Source organism: Taudactylus pleione, unplaced genomic scaffold (genome assembly GCF_031769625.1).
Source record: "Taudactylus pleione unplaced genomic scaffold, aTauple2 ptg001303l, whole genome shotgun sequence".
Classification (NCBI taxonomy): Eukaryota; Metazoa; Chordata; class Amphibia; order Anura; family Myobatrachidae; genus Taudactylus; species Taudactylus pleione.
The window spans coordinates 1,484,194-1,504,273 of NW_028285703.1; the positions used below are offsets into that span (position 1 = coordinate 1,484,194).

Sequence of the window (20,080 nt, forward strand, 5' to 3'; positions counted from 1 at the left end):
CCATTGTACAGCCCACCAGGAGAATGTGTTGTGTCACTTGATTGGATGCTATGGCACTCGTCTAATCGTGTGCTGTTATCTGCCCGACACAGTCCCGGGGCATATGGTTACACCACTGGGCACTAATGCCTGTAAAATACGACCATTAGTTTAACTTGTGTTGTGTTTTTTCAGGGGTGGGTTCTACTCTTTCTGCAGGAAGAGGGAATACATTTGTGTACAGTATGTGTGTGTGTGTATACAATTATTGATATTTAATGTGTGTGTGTACATTGTAACTTGTGTTTCTTCTCCCAGCTCACCAACAAGGCATTGAGCAGCAGCAGCCAAAGTGAGCTGGAGAATCGGCTGCATCAGCTGACGGAGACCCTGATACAGAAACAGACCATGCTGGAGAGTTTGAGCACAGAGAAGAACTCTCTGGTCTATCAGCTGGAGAGGCTGGAAAATCAGGTGAAGAACATGCAAGGAACCAGCGGGAGTGGCTCTTCCATCAATATGTCTGCTGTGGACAGTGGGGAGGGTAAGTATATGAGCACCTAAACTGGCCTCAGCCCCCCACCTCATTTCATAGCATTGTAAAACGTGTCCCACCCCGCTGCACAGGATTGTAAAACGTGTCCCGCTGCGCAGGATTGTAGGGTTTTTCCTGCTCCACTACCCTGGATTGTAGAATATGTGCTTCCCTGCTGTGCTAGCTAGTACAATATGTATTGTCTCGCTGTGCTAGATAGTACAATATGTATTGTCTCGCTGTGCTAGCTAGTACAATATGTATTGTCTCGCTGTGCTAGCTAGTACAATATGTATTGCCTCGCTGTGCTAGCTAGTACAATATGTATTGCCTCGCTGTGCTAGCTAGTACAATATGTATTGCCTCGCTGTGCTAGCTAGTACAATATGTATTGTCTCGCTGTGCTAGCTAGTACAATATGTATTGTCTCGCTGTGCTAGCTAGTACAATATGTATTGTCTCGCTGTGCTAGCTAGTACAATATGTATTGCCTCGCTGTGCTAGATAGTACAATATGTATTGTCTCGCTGTGCTAGCTAGTACAATATGTATTGCCTCGCTGTGCTAGCTAGTACAATATGTATTGCCTTGCTGTGCTAGCTAGTACAATATGTATTGCCTCGCTGTGCTAGCTAGTACAATATGTATTGCCTCGCTGTGCTAGCTAGTACAATATGTATTGCCTCGCTGTGCTAGCTAGTACAATATGTATTGTCTCGCTGTGCTAGCTAGTACAATATGTATTGCCTCGCTGTGCTAGCTAGTACAATATGTATTGCCTCGCTGTGCTAGCTAGTACAATATGTATTGCCTCGCTGTGCTAGCTAGTACAATATGTATTGCCTCGCTGTGCTAGCTAGTACAATATGTATTGCCTCGCTGTGCTTATGTATTGCCTCGCTGTGCTAGCTAGTACAATATGTATTGCCTCGCTGTGTTAGCTAGTACAGTATGCATTGCCTCGCTGTGCTAGCTAGTACAGTATGCATTGTCTCGCTGTGCTAGCTAGTACAATATGTATTGTCTCGCTGTGCTAGCTAGTACAATATGTATTGCCTCGCTGTGCTAGATAGTACAATATGTATTGCCTCGCTGTGCTAGCTAGTACAATATGTATTGTCTCGCTGTGCTAGCTAGTACAATATGTATTGCCTCGCTCTGCTAGCTAGTACAATATGTATTGCCTCGCTGTGCTAGCTAGTACAATATGTATTGCCTCGCTGTGCTAGCTAGTACAATATGTATTGCCTCGCTGTGCTAGCTAGTACAATATGTATTGCCTCGCTGTGCTAGCTAGTACAATATGTATTGCCTCGCTGTGCTAGCTAGTACAATATGTATTGCCTCGCTGTGCTAGCTAGTACAATATGTATTGCCTCGCTGTGCTAGATAGTACAATGTATTGCCTCGCTGTGCTAGATTGAATATAAGCCAATAACTTCATGCATTTATTTACAATGTATCTAATCTCAAAACTGTATGTGTGATGTATAGTATGTAATTTTTCCTCTGCAGTGTTGCTGTCCATATTAACTATTTCCAATAATTGTAACGTCCCTATTAAAATATCTGATTATTTCGGAACTGTGACCTATTTGTATAGTGCATTACTGGTCTCATTACTAGCGGTGAATCGGGACCCCCTCTCCCCCTGTGTTGCTTAGGTGCGCGCATGAGGAGTGTTCCGGTGCTGTTTAGCGATTCGGACCAAAATATTGCAGGCATGTATGGAAGGGTCAGGAAAGCTGCCACAACTATCGACCAGTTCAGGTAATTATCAGATTTACATCTCTCATCTACTGTATATAGTGTGAGTAAAATGCTACAGCTTACCTGCGGCAATGTATAATATGCTTTAAAAGGACTAGGAGATTAATCTTTCCGAAAGATCAATCTTCCGTATTCATCACTATAGCAGGTTCTCCCGCTGCCAGGAGAGAACTGTTTGGAAGAGATGCTGATGCTGTATGTCAGGATGTCAGGCAGCAAGTGAGAGCTTGTTCCGTCCCTCCTTCCTGCCTCCGTTCCAGCTCTTACTGTGCCTGTTCTAGACTGACACCTTTCCTCATGTTTCTAGCCTGTGAGGGAGCACAAGACTTAGGGCCTGATTCAGAGCCGGACGCTCTGACCAGAGCGCTCGCTCTGAATCAGGGTCCACCTCCATTAAAATGGAGCATCCTCCTGGACGCTCGTATAGCTGTGGGTCACCACCCACAGCATATACGAGCGTCCAAAAAGATGGTCGCGATGGTCTTCTTGACCATCGCGACCATCGGACTTGTGGCTGGGAAACCCTACCGCAGGGTTTCCCTCGCAAGCCCTGGAGTGATTTTGGCTCTATCAGAGCCATAATCACTCCCACTGACATCACTAGTGATGTCAGTGGGGCCGGCTTCAGACGGTAGGCGTTCCCATGATGCATATAGAGGGGCATGACTGAAGGGGCTGTGTGTGGCATATTCTCTATTGGGGGCATTATCGTGTGGCATATTACGGAATATGTGTGCGCTTTATAATTGGTAATAAAATAAATATTAGTGGGGGCATTACAGTGTGGCATATTATTCTATTGGGAGCATTACTGTGTGGCATATCAGTTTTGACATTACTGTGTGGTATATTGTCAATTGGGGGCACTGCTATGAGTCATCCATTGAGGGCACGGCTTTGTGGCATATTATATGAAAAGGGGCCACTGCTTTGTGGCATATTCTATGAATTGGGAGAACTGCTTTGTGGCATATTATGAATTAGGGACACCACTGTGTGGGATATTATGAATTGGGGGTACTATTTTGTGGCATATTTTGAATTGAGGGGTACTGCTTTGTGGAATATTATGAATTAGGGACACCACTGTGTGGGATATTATGAATTGGGGGTACTATTTTGTGGCATATTTTGAATTGAGGGGTACTGCTTTGTGGAATATTATGAATTGGGGACACTACTGTGTAAAATGTATGAATTCGGGGCACCACTGTGTGGCATATTATCAATTGGGGACACGGCTTTGTTTCATATTATGCATTAGTATTTCTTACAATAAGATTTACTCAGCAAAGAACCCTTACCTTATTGCTGGGAGGCCAACTGTGAGAAAATTTGTAGCTCTCCATCCAAAGTCCTGTTCTTCTTTATCCCCAGTCTCTGCGTTAGCGGTGAGATTGTTTTATGCAAAGCATTTTTATATCACAAGGCCCCGCAATACCTTTCTCAGGTCTGAGAAATTCAAAATTAAGTTTTCCTGGTGATCCAAACAATACAGTCAGGGCAGGATCCTGAGACTTGGCACTGCGGAACAGTAAGAAGCTACGGTAGATGTACGGAGGTAGGGTAGGAGTGAGTCAGTGAGAACAGTGGTAGGTCATAGAGAGAAGACATAGGGAGAGGTGGGTGGAAACCAAACGTACAGAGAGTTTGAATCATGAATGGCCAGGAGACCCTGTGAAGGCCTTCTCCGCGTCCAACCTAGCACCAATGAAGGAAGCTTATGTACATTGATGTGATGAGTAAGATCAACAGAGCTCCTGGTATTGTCAAGTGCCTGCCTAGAGGTGACAGCCCACCTGATCAACGTGTATTTAATCGGGAAGTACAGGATTAAGCCTATTTGGTAGAATTTTATCAAAAAGCTATAGGCCAGTGTTTAGTAAATAAATTGGTCTGTAGTAAGTAATGAAAAGAGGGGTCTTTCCCTGCGCTGGTATGAAAGTAATCTTGACTCTGGTGGTATCTGGTTGGAAATGGTCCCAGTTGAAAATGTGGTCAAACATTCAATTTAAAAGCAGAGAGAGACTGAAACACAACCGCTGCATAGAAAACTAGCTGGCATTTTATGATTTAAACACTTGTAATTGATATCATGTTTATTAGAATGAATATATATATATATATATGAAATAACACGTGCATTTTGTATTTCAGTATCCGTCTGGGTGTATTCCTGAGAAGATATCCTATTGCTCGGGTATTCATAATTATTTATATGGTGAGTGTGAGCATGGACTGTGCTGTGTGTGTGGCACTATTGCATCATACGTACTTCTCTGTTTCCCATAATCTCCCTGCTTCAGTGTGACAGGAGCCTGATATCACTACACTGTATTGCTGAGGTACCTGCACCTTTCAATATGTTGCTTCCTTCTTTCTCCCTTCCTCACAGGTGACATGTAGCCCTGTCCTCACTAACATATCACTCATCTCCTGATATACTCTGTGCTGCTGGGGACCCTACTCCTTTACTTTACTTTACTCTTTGGCCGGGTACACACTAGACATATCGTCCACATCACCCAGTGTGTACCAGCTATGTCACTGCAATGTGCGTTCCCGCATGACATCGCAGGCAGGTCCGACAGACTATATTGTCGGCGGGGGCAGCATGGCTCCCCGCCGTTTCTCCCGGCATCGGTAGGTGTATATGCACTTGCCGATGCCGGGACCCTTGCTGGGTCCCATTGTTAGCGACATCACCCAGAGTTAGTCTGTGGCTTCCTGCTGCCTCCATTCCCCTCCTCACATCATGTCACTGCCCCTGTGACATGGAGCCCTGTCCTCACTAGCACATCACTCATCTCCTGATATACTCTGCGCTGCTGACACAATTTGGTGGCTAAAAGGTTGTGGCCCTACCCCCATAAAACTTAAGGATTGAATATAGCATTGCGGCTGTAGGCACTGACACAAGTCAAATGCCCCTTAAGGGGCATACACACTAGACGATGTGCTGAAAGATATTGATAAAAGATATTGGGTGTACACACTGAACGATATTGTTAACGACATCGTTCAGTGACGTCATCCTGCCGTATCCCTGAACAGGCACCTTCTGATGATATTGTCAGATTGGCCGGCCTGTATGCACGACTGCAAACATTGTTGGTCGTTTGGTGCGTATACACTTGGCAATATGAACGCTATTTCTACTTCAGGGTCCATAGGGTATCCACAGGATACCTTGGGGTATAGGTGTGACGTCAGTCGCAGGGCACCAAAGAGTTAAGCTTTCAGCCTCCCAGGATGCACTAGGTCCCCCTCCTATACCCCGTCCCCGGGCCAAGGCACCTCAGTTTAGTTTGGTGCCCGGCCGGAGTCGGGTGCACCTGTTGGAGTGGGGGCTAGAAGAGCCCCTGAAGCTTATTCTTCATGCAGCTGTGGCTGCACATCTGGATGAACAGCATGGACAGTCAGTCCTGACGTCCATGCTGTCTTCCCTACACCCCGCCGGTACCAGAACGCCGGTACTGATCCGGGGATGCTGGTGGGCGTCTGGGGTCACAGCTAGCGGTGACCCCAGATGCTCCGGACCATGGCCGGATTCAAGGGGGACAGAGGTAAGCAGCGGGGTCCCGCGGTGGGTCCCCGCTGATCACATGGTCCTAAGTCCCCAGGCAGGGGGCTCCCTGGGGACTGGCTGCAGCGTGGAGCCAGGCGACCAACCTGCGCTTCCACTACCCCCTGGGACAGCGGACCGCAGCAGTGCGGTAGCGCTGCGGCGTCCCAGGGGTTAAATGCATGCCAGGGGAGCGCGCCTTCCCTGTCTCACAGCCGGCGCCTCCCCCGCTGCACACAGCCCTCTCTGCATGCTGCCGACTGGTCCTGTGGCAGCGCTCCTCCCCCAGGCCAGCCTCCTCTCTGCTCCTCGGCGGCCATCTTCTCCAGAACGCATGGTGAACGCTGCTGGAAGCGCTGGACGGAAGCATCGTGGTCTGGGTCCCCCCGCATACCTCTCCTCCGCTGTGGTCAGGTCTGTGTATGCAGCGCTGTGTCCTACCAGGCCCTGTGTCTGTGTAGTTGAGTGATCAGCGCTGTTAGTGCAGGAATTGTTATTTCTCTGCATTGTATGTGACTGTGCTAGCGCTGCTGCCTGTAACTTTTCTTCTCTAAACTGTCAGCTTTATTACTGTCCCTGTTCTTCTGCTAAAGCCCTTGCGGTGCGGTGCTGCAGGGTGGTCTCTCGCCTATTTAATACTTAATTGGTGAGAGAGGTCACATACGTGGTGCCATCATGTCTGAAAGTGATTTTCCCCTCCGGCTACAGTGTACCACGTGCAAAGTACCGTTAGCGGAGGGGGAGGGTAGCGCGGAGGGCCTTTGCCGGCAGTGTTTGTCCATGGCGCGGCCTATTACGGTTACAGCACCGGTACAGGAGCCGCCCTGGGCTTGTTTCGCTCAGGCGTTAACAGCTTTAGTGGGCCAGTTAGCTCCGCAGCCCGCGTTTACTCCGATGGGTTTGTCCCAGCAGTCTGTGGTGTCGTCACCCATGCAGGGGTTCCCACGACAATTGGTGGTACCCCACAGTCTCCCTATTTCCCCGCTCCCGGGTTCTCAGGAGCCAGCGTGGGTTAAACTCCCTGACGAGTTCTGTACAGCACTTGTCGGATGTGTTGCAAGGGGAGTCTGTGATGCGGCCTCATAAAAGGCCGGTGGCGTCTCTGTCCGCTCCTTATGAGGATGACGAAGGGACGTCTGATGATGGGGAGATTCTTGATCCTTACGATCAGGAACCTCTCCATACTAAGGACGCTGATGCTAAGTCCAAAGTATATATTCCTGGACTTATTCGGGCGGTCCGCACAGCCTTGGTGATTGAGGACGAAGTTCCCCCAGCGGCTAAATCTAAGTATGCCTTTTTCAAAGATGTGAAGGGCGATGCCACAGTCTTTCCTCTTTCGGGTCAGTTGGTGGACCATTTAGAGGAGGCGTGGAAACAACCTGGCAAAAGATACCAGCCGCAGAGACGCCTGGCGGTGGCTTATCCGTTCGCGGATAATTATTTTGCTAAGTGGGAATCCCCTCCACAGGTGGATTCTCACGTGACCCGTCTTGTCCGTAGTGCCACATTGCCGATGCCATCCATGTCCTCCCTTAAGGATGCTACGGACCGCAAGGTAGAAATCTGCCTGAAGTCCGCTTATTCCCTTGCAGGGGGGGCAGCACGGCCAGCTATGGCCATTTGCTGGGTTGCCAGAGCGATGGAGCGCTGGGCGGATTCATTAGAGGCTTCTTTTGAATCCGACTGTCCGGCCGATCAGGCGGAGTTGATTGGCAATCTCCGTGATTCGGCCACCTACATCAACGAGGCGGCTCTAGACATTAGTACTCTGGTGTCTAGAATTTCTTCAGCAGCGGTAGCTGCTCGTCGCACCTTGTGGCTGCGATCCTGGAAGGCGGACGCAGATTCCAAGAAAGGTCTGGAAGCGTTGCCGTTTACCGGAGAAGTTCTCTTCGGTCCGGATCTGGATAAGATTGTGGCCACGCTGGCGGCAGCCAAATCTGCTTGTCTCCCGTCGGCCGCTGCTCCTTCTGGTTCGGGACCATCGTCCTTTCGGTCATCTAGGGCCCAGGGCAGGCCCAAACCACAGTCGTTTCCTCGACAGGCTGGCCCTAAGAAATCGGTCAAGCCCCGGAAGCAGGCATGGAGTACCAGACGTCCGGCCCCCAAGCCAGATGACAAGCCTGCGGCCTGACGGTCCGGGCCTCCCTTTGGGGGATCCCAGGGTGGGAGGCCGCCTGCTACAGTTCGCCCAGTGTTGGTCGACCACTACGACAGACACTTGGGTTCTGGAGGTGGTTTCCCACGGATACGCCCTCTCCTTCCGGCACAGACCCCCGGCTCGCTTCTTCACCACGGGTCTCCCATCAGACCGGAACAAGGCTACGGAGCTGCGGAAGGTATTGCACACTATGCTCCAGGCTGGAGTTATAGTGGCGGTTCCATTCTCCCAGAGGGGCCAGGGTTTCTATTCAAATCTATTTTTGGTACAGAAACCCAATGGGTCATATCGTCCGATTCTCAACCTCAAAGCACTCAACAAGTCTTTGCGGGTCCCGAATTTTCGGATGGAGACCCTACGGTTCATCATTCTGGCGCTGGAACCTGGGGACTACTTGGTGTCATTGGACATACAGGACGCTTACCTGCATGTCCCTATTCTTTGGCGCCATCAACAGTTCCTCAGGTTTGCAATCCGCAGCGACCACTTCCAGTTTCGGGCGTTACCTTTTGGCCTGGCAACAGCACCACGTGTTTTCACCAAGGTGATGGCGGTCATGGCGGCTTCTCTGCGGCTGCAGGGAGTCCGCATGTTGCCGTATTTGGACGACCTGTTATTGGTGGCAGGATCTCCAGAGCTCCTGTTACGCCACTTGGACCTGACCATTGCACTGCTGCAACGGCACGGCTGGCTAATCAACTGGCAGAAGTCCACTCTAATCCCGTCTCGGAGGATTCTGCATCTTGGAGCCTTATTGGACTCGGGACAGCAAAGGATCTTCGTGACGGAGGACAAGATCTCTGCTTTACAGTCAAGGGTGCGCAGTTGCCTGCACAACCGCCGGGTGTCCTTACACTCGGCGATGAGGTTACTGGGCTCCATGGTGTCTGTGTTCGACATGGTGGAATACGCCCAGTTTCACTCCAGACCTCTGCAGCACCTGATCCTGTCCAAGTGGAACGGGCTGACTCAGTCTTTGAAGTCCCAGACGATTGTGCTCACCCAGGAGGTTCGCCTGTCCCTTGCGTGGTGGTTACAGACGACCCACCTCAACAAGGGACGTCCGTTCTGGGTTCCAAATTGGGTCCTGTTGACAACGGACGCCAGTCTTCGGGGCTGGGGAGCAGTTTCGGGTCCACACTTGTTCCAGGGCAGGTGGACGCCGACAGAAGCGGAGCTTCCAATAAATATCTTGGAACTCCGTGCGGTCTTCAATGCTCTCCAGCAGGCACAGCGGTTTCTCCAGGGTCGCCCGGTGCAGGTCCAGTCGGACAACGCTACCACCGTGGCCTACATAAACAGGCAAGGAGGAACTCGCAGTCGGGCGGCTCTCGTAGAGGTCTCTCGGATCCTGGTTTGGGCGGAGCGCAATCTTCCGGCCATATCAGCGGTCTTCATCCCGGGAGTGCTAAATTGGGAGGCGGACTTTCTAAGTCGCCAGGACGTTCATCCGGGGGAATGGTCCCTGCACCCGGACGTTTTTCAACTACTGGTGGACAGGTGGGGTCTTCCAGAAATCGACCTCATGGCGTCCCGGCACAACAACAAGTTGCCGGTGTACGGGTCTCGCACAAGAGACGAAGGGGCGTCTCTGGTGGATGCTCTGTCCGTCCGGTGGACGTTCCGGTTCGCATACCTGTTCCCTCCGGTCTCCCTTCTTCCACGGGTAATCCGGAAATTCAAACAGGAAGGAGGGACGCTCCTGTTGATAGCTCCCGCGTGGCCCAGACGGCACTGGTTCTCAGACCTTCAGGGTCTGTCCGTGGACATTCCTCTGCGGTTGCCGCTACGACCGGACCTTCTGTCTCAGGGTCCTTGCCTTCACCCGGACCTGACTCGGCTGTCTTTGACGGCGTGGCTGTTGAGACGGCCATGCTGAGGTCCCGGGGGTTTTCCAGCTCTGTGGTGCGTACCATGTTACGAGCTCGGAAACCGTCTTCCGCGAGGATATACCATCGCGTGTGGCATACGTTCTTCCAGTGGTGTAGACCGAGAGGTTATGCACCGCGGGAGTTTCGTCTGTCTCGGATTCTCGCCTTCCTGCAAGCGGGACTAGATCATGGGCTTCGCCTTGCTTCTTTGAAGGTACAGGTTTCGGCCCTATCTGTCTGGTTTCACCGTAGGATTGCTACAATCCCGGATGTGCGCACCTTTATGCAGGGTGTTCTCCGCATTCAGCCGCCCTTTGTTCCACCTGTGGCGCCTTGGGATTTGGCTGTGGTCCTGAGGGCTCTCCATGGACCGCCGTTTGAACCACTGGGCTCAGTGGATCTTAAATGGCTAACAGCTAAGACTGTTTTCCTTCTGGCCATTGCTTCGGCCAGACGTGTTTCTGAGTTAGGGGCTCTTTCTTGTAGACCCCCTTTCTTGGTTTTTTATGGGAACAGGGCAGTGCTCCGCACTCGGCCCGAGTTTCTTCCCAAAGTTGTTTCCCAGTTTCATGTTAACGAGGAAATAGTTGTTCCGGCCTTTAACTCACCGGGTCTTTCCGTGGGTGAGGCCTCTTTGGATGTTGTGCGGGCCTTAAGGACTTATGTTGACCGCACTTCTTCGTTTAGGAAGTCGGACGCTTTGTTTGTCCTCTATGGCTTCCGTAAAAAGGGTTGGCCTGCTTCAAAGCAAACTTTGGCAGCCTGGATCCGTATGGCTATTTCTGAAGCTTATCTTCATGAAGGCCTACCGGTCCCTCCTTCTCTGAAGGCTCATTCCACTAGGTTTGTGGGTCCTTCGTGGGCAGCTCGACGTGGTGCCTCGGCAGTTCAGATCTGCAAGGCTGCTACGTGGTCTTCTGTCCATACCTTCGTGAGGTATTACAGGTTTGACACCTTCGCCTCTCAGGATGCTTCCTTCGGGCGGCGGATTCTCCTTTCTGCACAGGAGCGTCCCCACCCTTAAAGGATACTGCTTTGGGACATCCCCAAGGTATCCTGTGGATACCCTATGGACCCTGAAGTAGAAAATATGAGATATGGTAAGAACTTACCCTTGTTATCTCTATTTCTACGAAGTCCATAGGGTTCCACAGGACTCCCGCCCTGTCGCACCTGTGCTGCAGATGGGCTTTGCTCTGGTCACCGGTTTTCCGTCTCCCTCTGGTGAGAATGTGATTCTTGTATGTGTCCAGATCTTTGTTCTCTCTCTTCCTTCTCCTCCTCCGGCCTATGGCTTGGTAACTAACTGAGGTGCCTTGGCCCGGGGGCGGGGTATAGGAGGGGGACCTAGTGCATCCTGGGAGGCTGAAAGCTTAACTCTTTGGTGCCCTGCGACTGACGTCACACCTATACCCCAAGGTATCCTGTGGAACCCTATGGACTTCGTAGAAATAGAGATAACAAGGGTAAGTTCTTACCATATCTCATATTATCGTTATCATTCATATCGTTCACTTTTATCGTCTAGTGTGTATGTCTCATTAAATATCTGTACATTATATAAACCCTGCAGCATAAACAAATCCTCTCAGTATGGCAGCTTCTGCTCTTGTTGTAGCACATGGTAAGCTGGATACTTCCTCTTACTATGGTACTCTTACCTTTTTTTAATTTTCAGAATTTCAAAGTAAAGGGAAGGCTGGGAACGATGAAACCAAAGTGTCAGGGATAGGAGATCTGGTTACAATGAACATTGGTTCATGACATGTTAAGGTCTGCGCTGCCCATTCCTCCTCTGTCCCCCGCTCCCAGCTCACTGCTACAATGGCCTATGCAGACATTGCCCCCGCTTGTAGTCTTCACCCGTGGGGCTTCCATCCCTGCCGCAATGGAACTGTATTGCCAATGCCTCATTACCCTATCCACACGCTGTCGCCTGATATTTTCCTGCCAGGAGTGTAATACAGCTGCATCCACATTATAGATTACTGCAGCAGCAGGAAGAGAGGCCGGGAAGCCCTCCCTGTGTAAGAATGAGCTGCGAGTGGGCCAAGCCTGCAGCCCAAATTAGCATAGCTTCCCTAGACCCAGGATTACACGGTCTGCAGTTTGGCAGGGACAGACCTACAGGTAGATTTGCAGTTTACTTCTGCCCTCTAGGGGGCTGTAACAGGCGCAGGTCATCGGCGCCTTTGCCCAGAAGTTTCATAACGCCAATAGGGATAAATTCTAAACAAGCCTGATTTATAGATTGTATTTTACCAGCACTGACACAGGAACAAGAAGTGGGAAAGGCAGAGGAGATTTAAGTGGAGGGTGAATAAAGAACATTTCAAGTATGGTAGAACTAACTTTATTTATGGATCTGGTAATTCACCAATCTTAAAGCTGATTTGTCCTCTGCATGCAGTATCCAGAAAAATGCAGATATTGTACATAAAACTTTGGTTAAAACAAAGAGTTCTGTAAATAGTGTACAAATACAAAATACAATATAACAAAACCTGACTAGGTAAAAGTGAATCTGTGACGTTTGGATAATTTGGACTTTATTGTGGGTGTCTCAGTGGGTAAAAATAAGACCTGCTGTGAATGTTTGTTAGTGCAAAATGGAAATGTCCGTATTCATCTACAGTGTGTCTAGATGATCTCTCTCCATGGTCCAATTACTGGGGTATGGCACAGCTGCTCTTTTACGTAGGTTACACTCACAATGTTAATGGTGCTCCTATAGCCTTTCTGCAGTGCTTGGTGATGAGTCTTTGAGTCCCTTCGTGCGGTCTACTCACACCGGCTTGTGATGCAGTGGCTGCCGGTGGGGAGCGGTCGCAAGAAGCCATCGCTCTCTCTGAATGAGGACGGCCGCTTGTTTGTTTAAGTGCGGCCTCCTGGTCACTAGCTAAGCTGTGGGTTACCACCCACAGCTTAGCGCCCGACCAGGGTGATGGTCGCGATGGTCAAGACCATCGGGGCTCGCGACGAGACCCTAAGGTTGGGTCTCGGCATCCGCAACCCCCAGGGAGCTTCCTGCTCTGATCGAACAGGAAGCTCCCCACTGACATCACTGCTGATGTCAGTGGGGCCACCCACAAAACAGCAGGCGTTCCGTCAGTGAGCTCCGGAGCGAGAGTTTCTCTCCCACTCCGGGGCTTGCGCACGCGCAGTGCGGCCGCTGCGCGTGCGCAGGGCCTTAACTTCGACCCGATTGCAAGGGCTCAGCGCTTGCGACCGGGTCTGAATGAGTCCCTCAGTCCTTATTCGTGCTGCTGGCTCGGTAATCGTTTCTCCTGTATGTCAGGCTTCCTCAGGGATTTACGGATTCATTGGTTACACTGCCAGTAATCCCTTTATAAGGGCAATCACTTAGATCATGTGATGTTTCGGGTTTCAAACGCTAAACAAGAATAATTTTGGTTCTTTTTGCTGCTGTAGTTGAACTTGAAATAAGAAAAAAAGACGTAGACTGGGGGACAGGTATAAGTGATCACTGAAATGGACTGATATACATGTAATGATTTGTAATTGGGCTGCTGCAAGGGATTTCATAATTGTAACAAATTCCTTTCTATTATAAACCAATATATCCATTGGTTTTATATTGGCGGGAATCGAAATTTAGTACTGGATAGGTTCTCTGTAGTTGATGGAATGGTTGGTTATTGATTACCCCTAACTCTATAGAAAGGAACTTAGGACCTGATTCAGACCCGCTCGCTAGGATGCCTTCGCTCGTAGCTGCCCGATTTTTGCATTCTGCGTACGCATCGCAATGCGCGAACCAGTGCGAGAGATTGGGAAGCGCTCGCTGCACGTAGACAGCCAAGCAGACAGGTGGTGAGGGGCTGGCTATTGACAACGGGGGAGTGGAGGTGCGAACGCAGGCGTGCTTGAGAGTCTTTCAGAGGCGTGCATAATTAACAGGCAGAGTCATAGTACACATCACCTGGTTGTATTTCACACTGAAGTGCTTGCGGTAGGGTAGGGTCTGCCACAAGCGCTGCGATTGCATCTGATGTACCGATGGTTGCATACACTTCCTGGAGATGATGTGCACAAGTGGGCGTCTTAAGACAGGCTGGTGGGCGTCTGCATACACAAAGTGATTGCACGCCAAGACATAGTGGGCGTGCTTATGCCCTGCCGTGAGATCGCCTGCCTTGCTAGGTGTGTGCCGGATTTGCATACGCTGGGTGCGAGCGTTCACATCTAGTGAGCGGGTTTTAATGAGCTCCTTAGTTCTAAGCTAGTCCTTTCGTGGCTGAGAACGCCTGGGTTGTAAATCCATGGTGTTTCAGATAAGTAATTACCTCCTCTCTATGTGGATTTCCACTTTTTCTAGTCCCATGAATTTAAGCTGGGGGAAATGACCACTATGGTACAGCGTTCCGGTGCGCCGTGTTTAGGAACGTTTTCTTTCCTTTATGTTTTTGAGATGTTCTTATTTTATTCTTACACCCTATTATGGTTCTTCCGATGTCTTGGAACCGACATGGATATTTAAGCGCATAAATGACCCTTTTGGCGTTACAGGTGATGCGGTCTTAACATTTCTTCCATTTGAGAGCGCCGTCCTTTCTGTTTGGTGTGACATATGGGTGTGGAACACTTACCTTCTCCCTGGTGTCTATCCCTGAGCCCTAACCTTAACAATGTTGGGGGGAAAAAAAATTAATGCCGAAGATTTTGTCCCTGTCGACCATTCTGTGTCAACCTATACATTTTCGACCCTTCATTCGGATACCGTGATCTGTAACTGCAGTTTAATATAACGATTGAGCTTTTCTATTGTTCGCTCTTTATGAATATGATCTTTGGTGCTTTGGGTAGATAATTTTTTTTTTTAATTCATCATCATTCATTAGACGTGGCCAGTGCAGAGCCTGGTTTAGCATTTATTTCCATCGATGTTTTACAATTATCTGTGATGCTCAGGGGCTCTGAAAACTCGTTCCTTAGTATATTACCCCTAAGTCCCCTTTGTAGTCCAGTGCTCGTACTAATACAGAATGCAGCTTCGGGCTACTCATGGTGTCTCCTTGTCTGAGCTGGTATACAATAATAAATTCAAATACAATTGATTTTCTTGTGTATGTAACATAAATATGACCTTACATTTTTTTTTTTTCCTTTCAGGCGCTCTTACACCTGTGGGTAATGATCGTTCTTCTTACCTATACACCAGAAATGCACCATGACCATCCTTCTGGGAAATAGCGGCCAAAGATCTCATTTCTGCACAGAATTACTGCATTTCATAAACTCTATATATTGTCAGTAGAAATCTATATCGCCTTTTTTAGTCTTGGTAACCGATTCTACAAACTTAATCGATTAGTAAAACAGTCTTCAAAATCTTCTCTAGAATAACATTTTCTTGGATTAACGGTCATTAAAGAGATGCGTCTGTGGATCATTGTGGAGGGTCTTTTAAATTCGGAGGCTCCCTCGGGCATTGTACATTGGACAATTTTATTTCCCAAGCTTTGCTGCCAGGAGAAAGTTTTCAGAGTTTTATTTGTGTGTTTCCTGGCAAACTAATTAATTACCTAATTTTATACTCTGCATTATTAATGTTACGACCCCTCTGCTGCTACAAACCTGCCTGGGACCCTTATGCTTATACAGAGATTATATCTGCAGCACCCAGGTGAAACTTGAATGAATATACCATATTTTGTCAACAGTCCCGGACGCTAAATGTAAAATAATAGACAAAAGATTGTTATTGTTATCTGTTCAAAATCCTTTGCACTTGTAAAATTTTAATTGTAAATAGTTATTATTTTTTCGTTAATCTGTTTAAATATAACCGTGGGGCTGTCAACTGACTAGTGCAATCTTTTAGTAAATACATTTAAATATTAATAAAATATCAACTATGGTGTCTTGTTTTTATTTGCTCTCTACATTATATATATATATAATATAATTATATTTCTAATTTTTGCTTTTGCATGGGTCAATGTACGCGTATAAAAAGGAAAGGAGAAATTAACCAGTAGGGGGAGCTGAAGAGTTTGGACAGGCTATGCTTTAAAATAGACTAGTGTGGTAACTTATTGGGGTTTATCTGTACCCTTCTGCAACATCTATTAGATACATTGCTATTTCTTTCTTACTGCTACCTTTGCTTTGTAGCCTTGATATATTGTCAGACAATGTTGGCTATATTGAAACCCTAAAATAAAACACACATCTGGATACAGTTGAATATAATGCAGCAGCATGGTGGCAGAGTGGTTAGTATTATTGTTTCCCAGTACTGAGGTCATAAGCATTGCTAATCAGGGCCCCATCTGTGTGGAGTTTGTATGTACTGCATGGGTTTCCTCCCACATCCCAAAAACGTGCTGGGTTGATTGTATGTTAGGAATTTAGAATGTAAGCTCAAATGGTGCTGCGTAAATTGGAGGTGCTATATAAATTATAATAATAAAAATAGAGATGAGCGGTTCGGTTATTTTTGCAAAATTAGCACAAATTTGGGTTTATTTTATTGGCTATCCAAAACACATGAGAACCGGATACCCAATAAGATGCAACCGTTCAGATCTGAACATAACCGAGTAGAACCGATCCGCTCTCCTCTGAATAAAATGCAATGTGTTTATATCCCAGTGCAATAACCTTATCCTTTTCTGATTGATTCTAACAAGCACAGGGAAAAGCTACATTTAAATCCCCTTTATAACCGTGCAGTACAAATGCTAGCCGCCAGAGCCCCTGCAGACTGAGAACCAAAGCACCATGTACTGTCACACTTGTAGCTCCAGCTAGGAATTCCTCCTTTGAGGAGCTGTAGCGATGAGATCCATCTATTCCCTGCCTAGACCTGGACTACATTAGCGTTGTGCTACCCAGGAGGGAAAGAAGAATAGCTATGAAAGAAATAACAAAGCTATTTTTCTTATAAAATAGCCACATTGCCAAACTGTAAAAACATCACCTGGTAGTCTAGTTTATCTGTTGCTTTATTGTGCATAAAAGTGTGTGTTAAATATATGTGTACAGTGATCAAAGTGAACCGGTATATGCTGGTAAGTTATATCTACACTTCACCCTTTATCTCAGTCTACAGCTAAGTATAATGCATTTAATCAATGAGATACCTATCTGTAATAACATCTCCATAGGCCTTTTAAACAAGAATGAGAAATTATAACTACAAAGTAGGAAGGAGCTGGATGCTGCTAGTGCAGGCCTGGGGGGCCGTCTGTTGCCCGTCATTGCACTAAACTTCCTTTCATTCAACTAAAACAGTGCATCATACACCAAACCAACTAACTTCTCTCCAACTGAAGAATTCTGCTGTCACAGAAGTTGGTGGACACTGTCCGTCACATAAAAAATAAAGTTTGGCACATGCCATCAAACCCCTACCTTCTGCAGCTTTTGTCACACACGTCCCTTCTCCTGCACAGCAGTTTGTAACATATCCCTCCTCCCTCAAGGCAGCTTGTCACTCATTCCACCCCTGCACAGCCTGACACACTTCCCCCTGCTGCACACACACGTCTCCCCCCCCCCTTCTGCACATCAGCATATCACACGTCCCCTCCCCTGCACACAAGCTTGTCACTCATTCCACCCCTGCACAGCCTGACACACTTCCCCCTGCTGCACACACACGTCTCCCCCCCCCCTTCTGCACATCAGCATATCACACGTCCCCTCCCCTGCACAGCATATCACACGTCCCCTCCCCTGCACACAAGCTTGTCAAACACATCCCCTTCCCTGCACAGCACCTGGTCACACACGTCCCTCCTCCCGCACAGCACCTGGTCACACACGTCCCTTCTCCTGCACAGCAGTTTGTAACATATCCCTCCTCCCTCAGGGCAGCTCATCACTCTTGTTCCATCCCTGCACAGCCTGACACACTTCCCCCTGCTGCACACACATGTCTCCCCACCCCTTCTGCACATCAGCATATCACACGTCCCTCCTCCCCTGCACAGCACCTGGTCACACACGTCCCTCCTCCCGCACAGCACCTGGTCACACACGTCCCTCCTCCCCTGCACAGCACCTGGTCACACACGTCCCTCCTCCCCTGCACAGCACCTGGTCACACACGTCCCTCCTCCCCTGCACAGCACCTGGTCACACACGTTCCTCCTCCCCTGCACAGCACCTGGTCACACACGTTCCTCCTCCCCTGCACAGCACCTGGTCACACACGTTCCTCCTCCCCTGCACAGCACCTGGTCACACACGTCCCTCCTCCCGCGCAGCACCTGGTCACACACGTCCCTCCTCCCCTGCACAGCACCTGGTCACACACGTCCCTCCTCCCGCGCAGCACCTGGTCACACACGTCCCTCCTCCCGCGCAGCACCTGGTCACACACACGTCCCTCCTCCCGCGCAGCACCTGGTCACACACACGTCCCTCCTCCCGCGCAGCACCTGGTCACACACACGTCCCTCCTCCCGCGCAGCACCTGGTCACACACACGTCCCTCCTCCCGCGCAGCACCTGGTCACACACACGTCCCTCCTCCCGCGCAGCACCTGGTCACACACACGTCCCTCCTCCCGCGCAGCACCTGGTCACACACACGTCCCTCCTCCCGCGCAGCACCTAGTCACACACACACGTCCCTCCTCCCGCGCAGCACCTGGTCACACACACGTCCCTCCTCCCGCGCAGCACCTGGTCACACACACGTCCCTCCTCCCGCGCAGCACCTTGTCACACACGTCCCTCCTCCCGCACAGCACCTTGTCACACACGTCCCTCCTCCCGCACAGCACCTTGTCACACACGTCCCTCCTCCCGCACAGCACCTGGTCACACACGTCCCTCCTCCCACACAGCACCTGGTCACACACGTCCCCCCTCCCGCACAGCACCTGGTCACACACGTCCCTCCTCCCGCACAGCACCTGGTCACACAGTCCCTCCTCCCGCACAGCAGCACCTGGTCACACACGCGTCCCTCCTCCCGCACAGCAGCACCTGGTCTCACACGCGTCCCTCCTCCCGCACAGCAGCACCTGGTCACACGCGTCCCTCCTCCCGCACAGCAGCACCTGGTCACACACGTCCCTCCTCCCGCACAGCACCTGGTCACACGTCCCTCCTCCCGCACAGCACCTGGTCACACACGTCCCTCCTCCCGCACAGCAGCACCTGGTCACACACGTCCCTCCTCCCGCACAGCAGCACCTGGTCACACACGTCCCTCCTCCCGCACAGCACCTGGTCACACACGTCCCTCCTCCCGCACAGCACCTGGTCACACACGTCCCTCCTCCACAGATTTTTCCAACTAGTTGGAACAACCCTTTTCAGCTATTTTTTGGCTTGTAAGAGCAAAAAGACATTTATCATATACTCCCAAATAATCAAATATATGGCCAGCATAATTCCCCACCCGACGATGAAATGTAATACTCAAATTTGCCTCCACTGCATTAGTCACAGTGGGTTATTTACATAGACCTCTTTGAAAGCAAAGAATGCCGTCACAGGCGCGCTATAGAGTGTCGTGGGCGTGTCAGTGAACGCAGAGCTGCAGGCACAGAGGTCATGTTAAGAGAAAGTTCATTAGGGCGTATTAAGCAGTGGTGGATTATACTTAGGGGCTTTGGGAATGCAGTCCCCCAGTAAAAATCTGCCGCTGTCATGCCACCCCTAGTGAGCTCCTGACCTGCACTTGGCCCTGTACCCAGCATGTGGCTCCACCCACCATGAGTATGATCTAGGGATGGCCATCAGTGGTTTACCATCGATCGGACAATAACCATTTATGGTGAACCATTGATGGTTTGCACCACTCGATGGCCACCACTGCTGGGTGTCTGGCAGGCCGCGTGACAAAAAAAAACTCGGGTGGGGCTTACCGGGCCACCAGGGGCCAGCTAAGCTCTGTGTTGGGAGACAAAAACAAAACCTTGGGTTCCTCTTTGCTATCGGTGGCAGAATACCACTGGCTCTCTGCCAGCAATAGCAAAATCATTGACCATCGGTAATAAATCATCGATATTTGTAAATTGTTGATGGCCATCCCTAGTATGATCAGGCAGAGAGCAGGAGTCAAAGATGGCTCTGAAGTGGCTTCCTATTGGAGGCTCTTCCTGCTCATCTCATCCCCCTGTGGGACTGCCAGTCCAGAATGGGATTAGCAGCAAGAGATTCCAGCAGGATGCCCACGCTGTGCTAATCACTGGCCATAATGTGCTTCTAGG

The 20,080-nt window shown here is 49.6% G+C and overlaps 1 protein-coding gene across 1 annotated transcript in view; it reads left to right on the forward strand.

Moving 5' to 3' along the window:
• The window catches only part of GOLGA5 (golgin A5), a 41,958-nt gene extending 26,210 nt beyond the window's left edge, over positions 1-15,748 (forward strand). Inside the window, exons 10-13 of the mRNA XM_088462977.1 lie at positions 298-523; positions 2,179-2,284; positions 4,442-4,505; positions 15,018-15,748. Coding sequence (XP_088319103.1) covers positions 298-523; positions 2,179-2,284; positions 4,442-4,505; positions 15,018-15,098 — 477 coding nt within the window. The 3' untranslated portion in view covers positions 15,099-15,748. The remainder of the gene's footprint in view (positions 1-297; positions 524-2,178; positions 2,285-4,441; positions 4,506-15,017) is intronic.
• Positions 15,749-20,080: the final 4,332 nt, after the last annotated feature.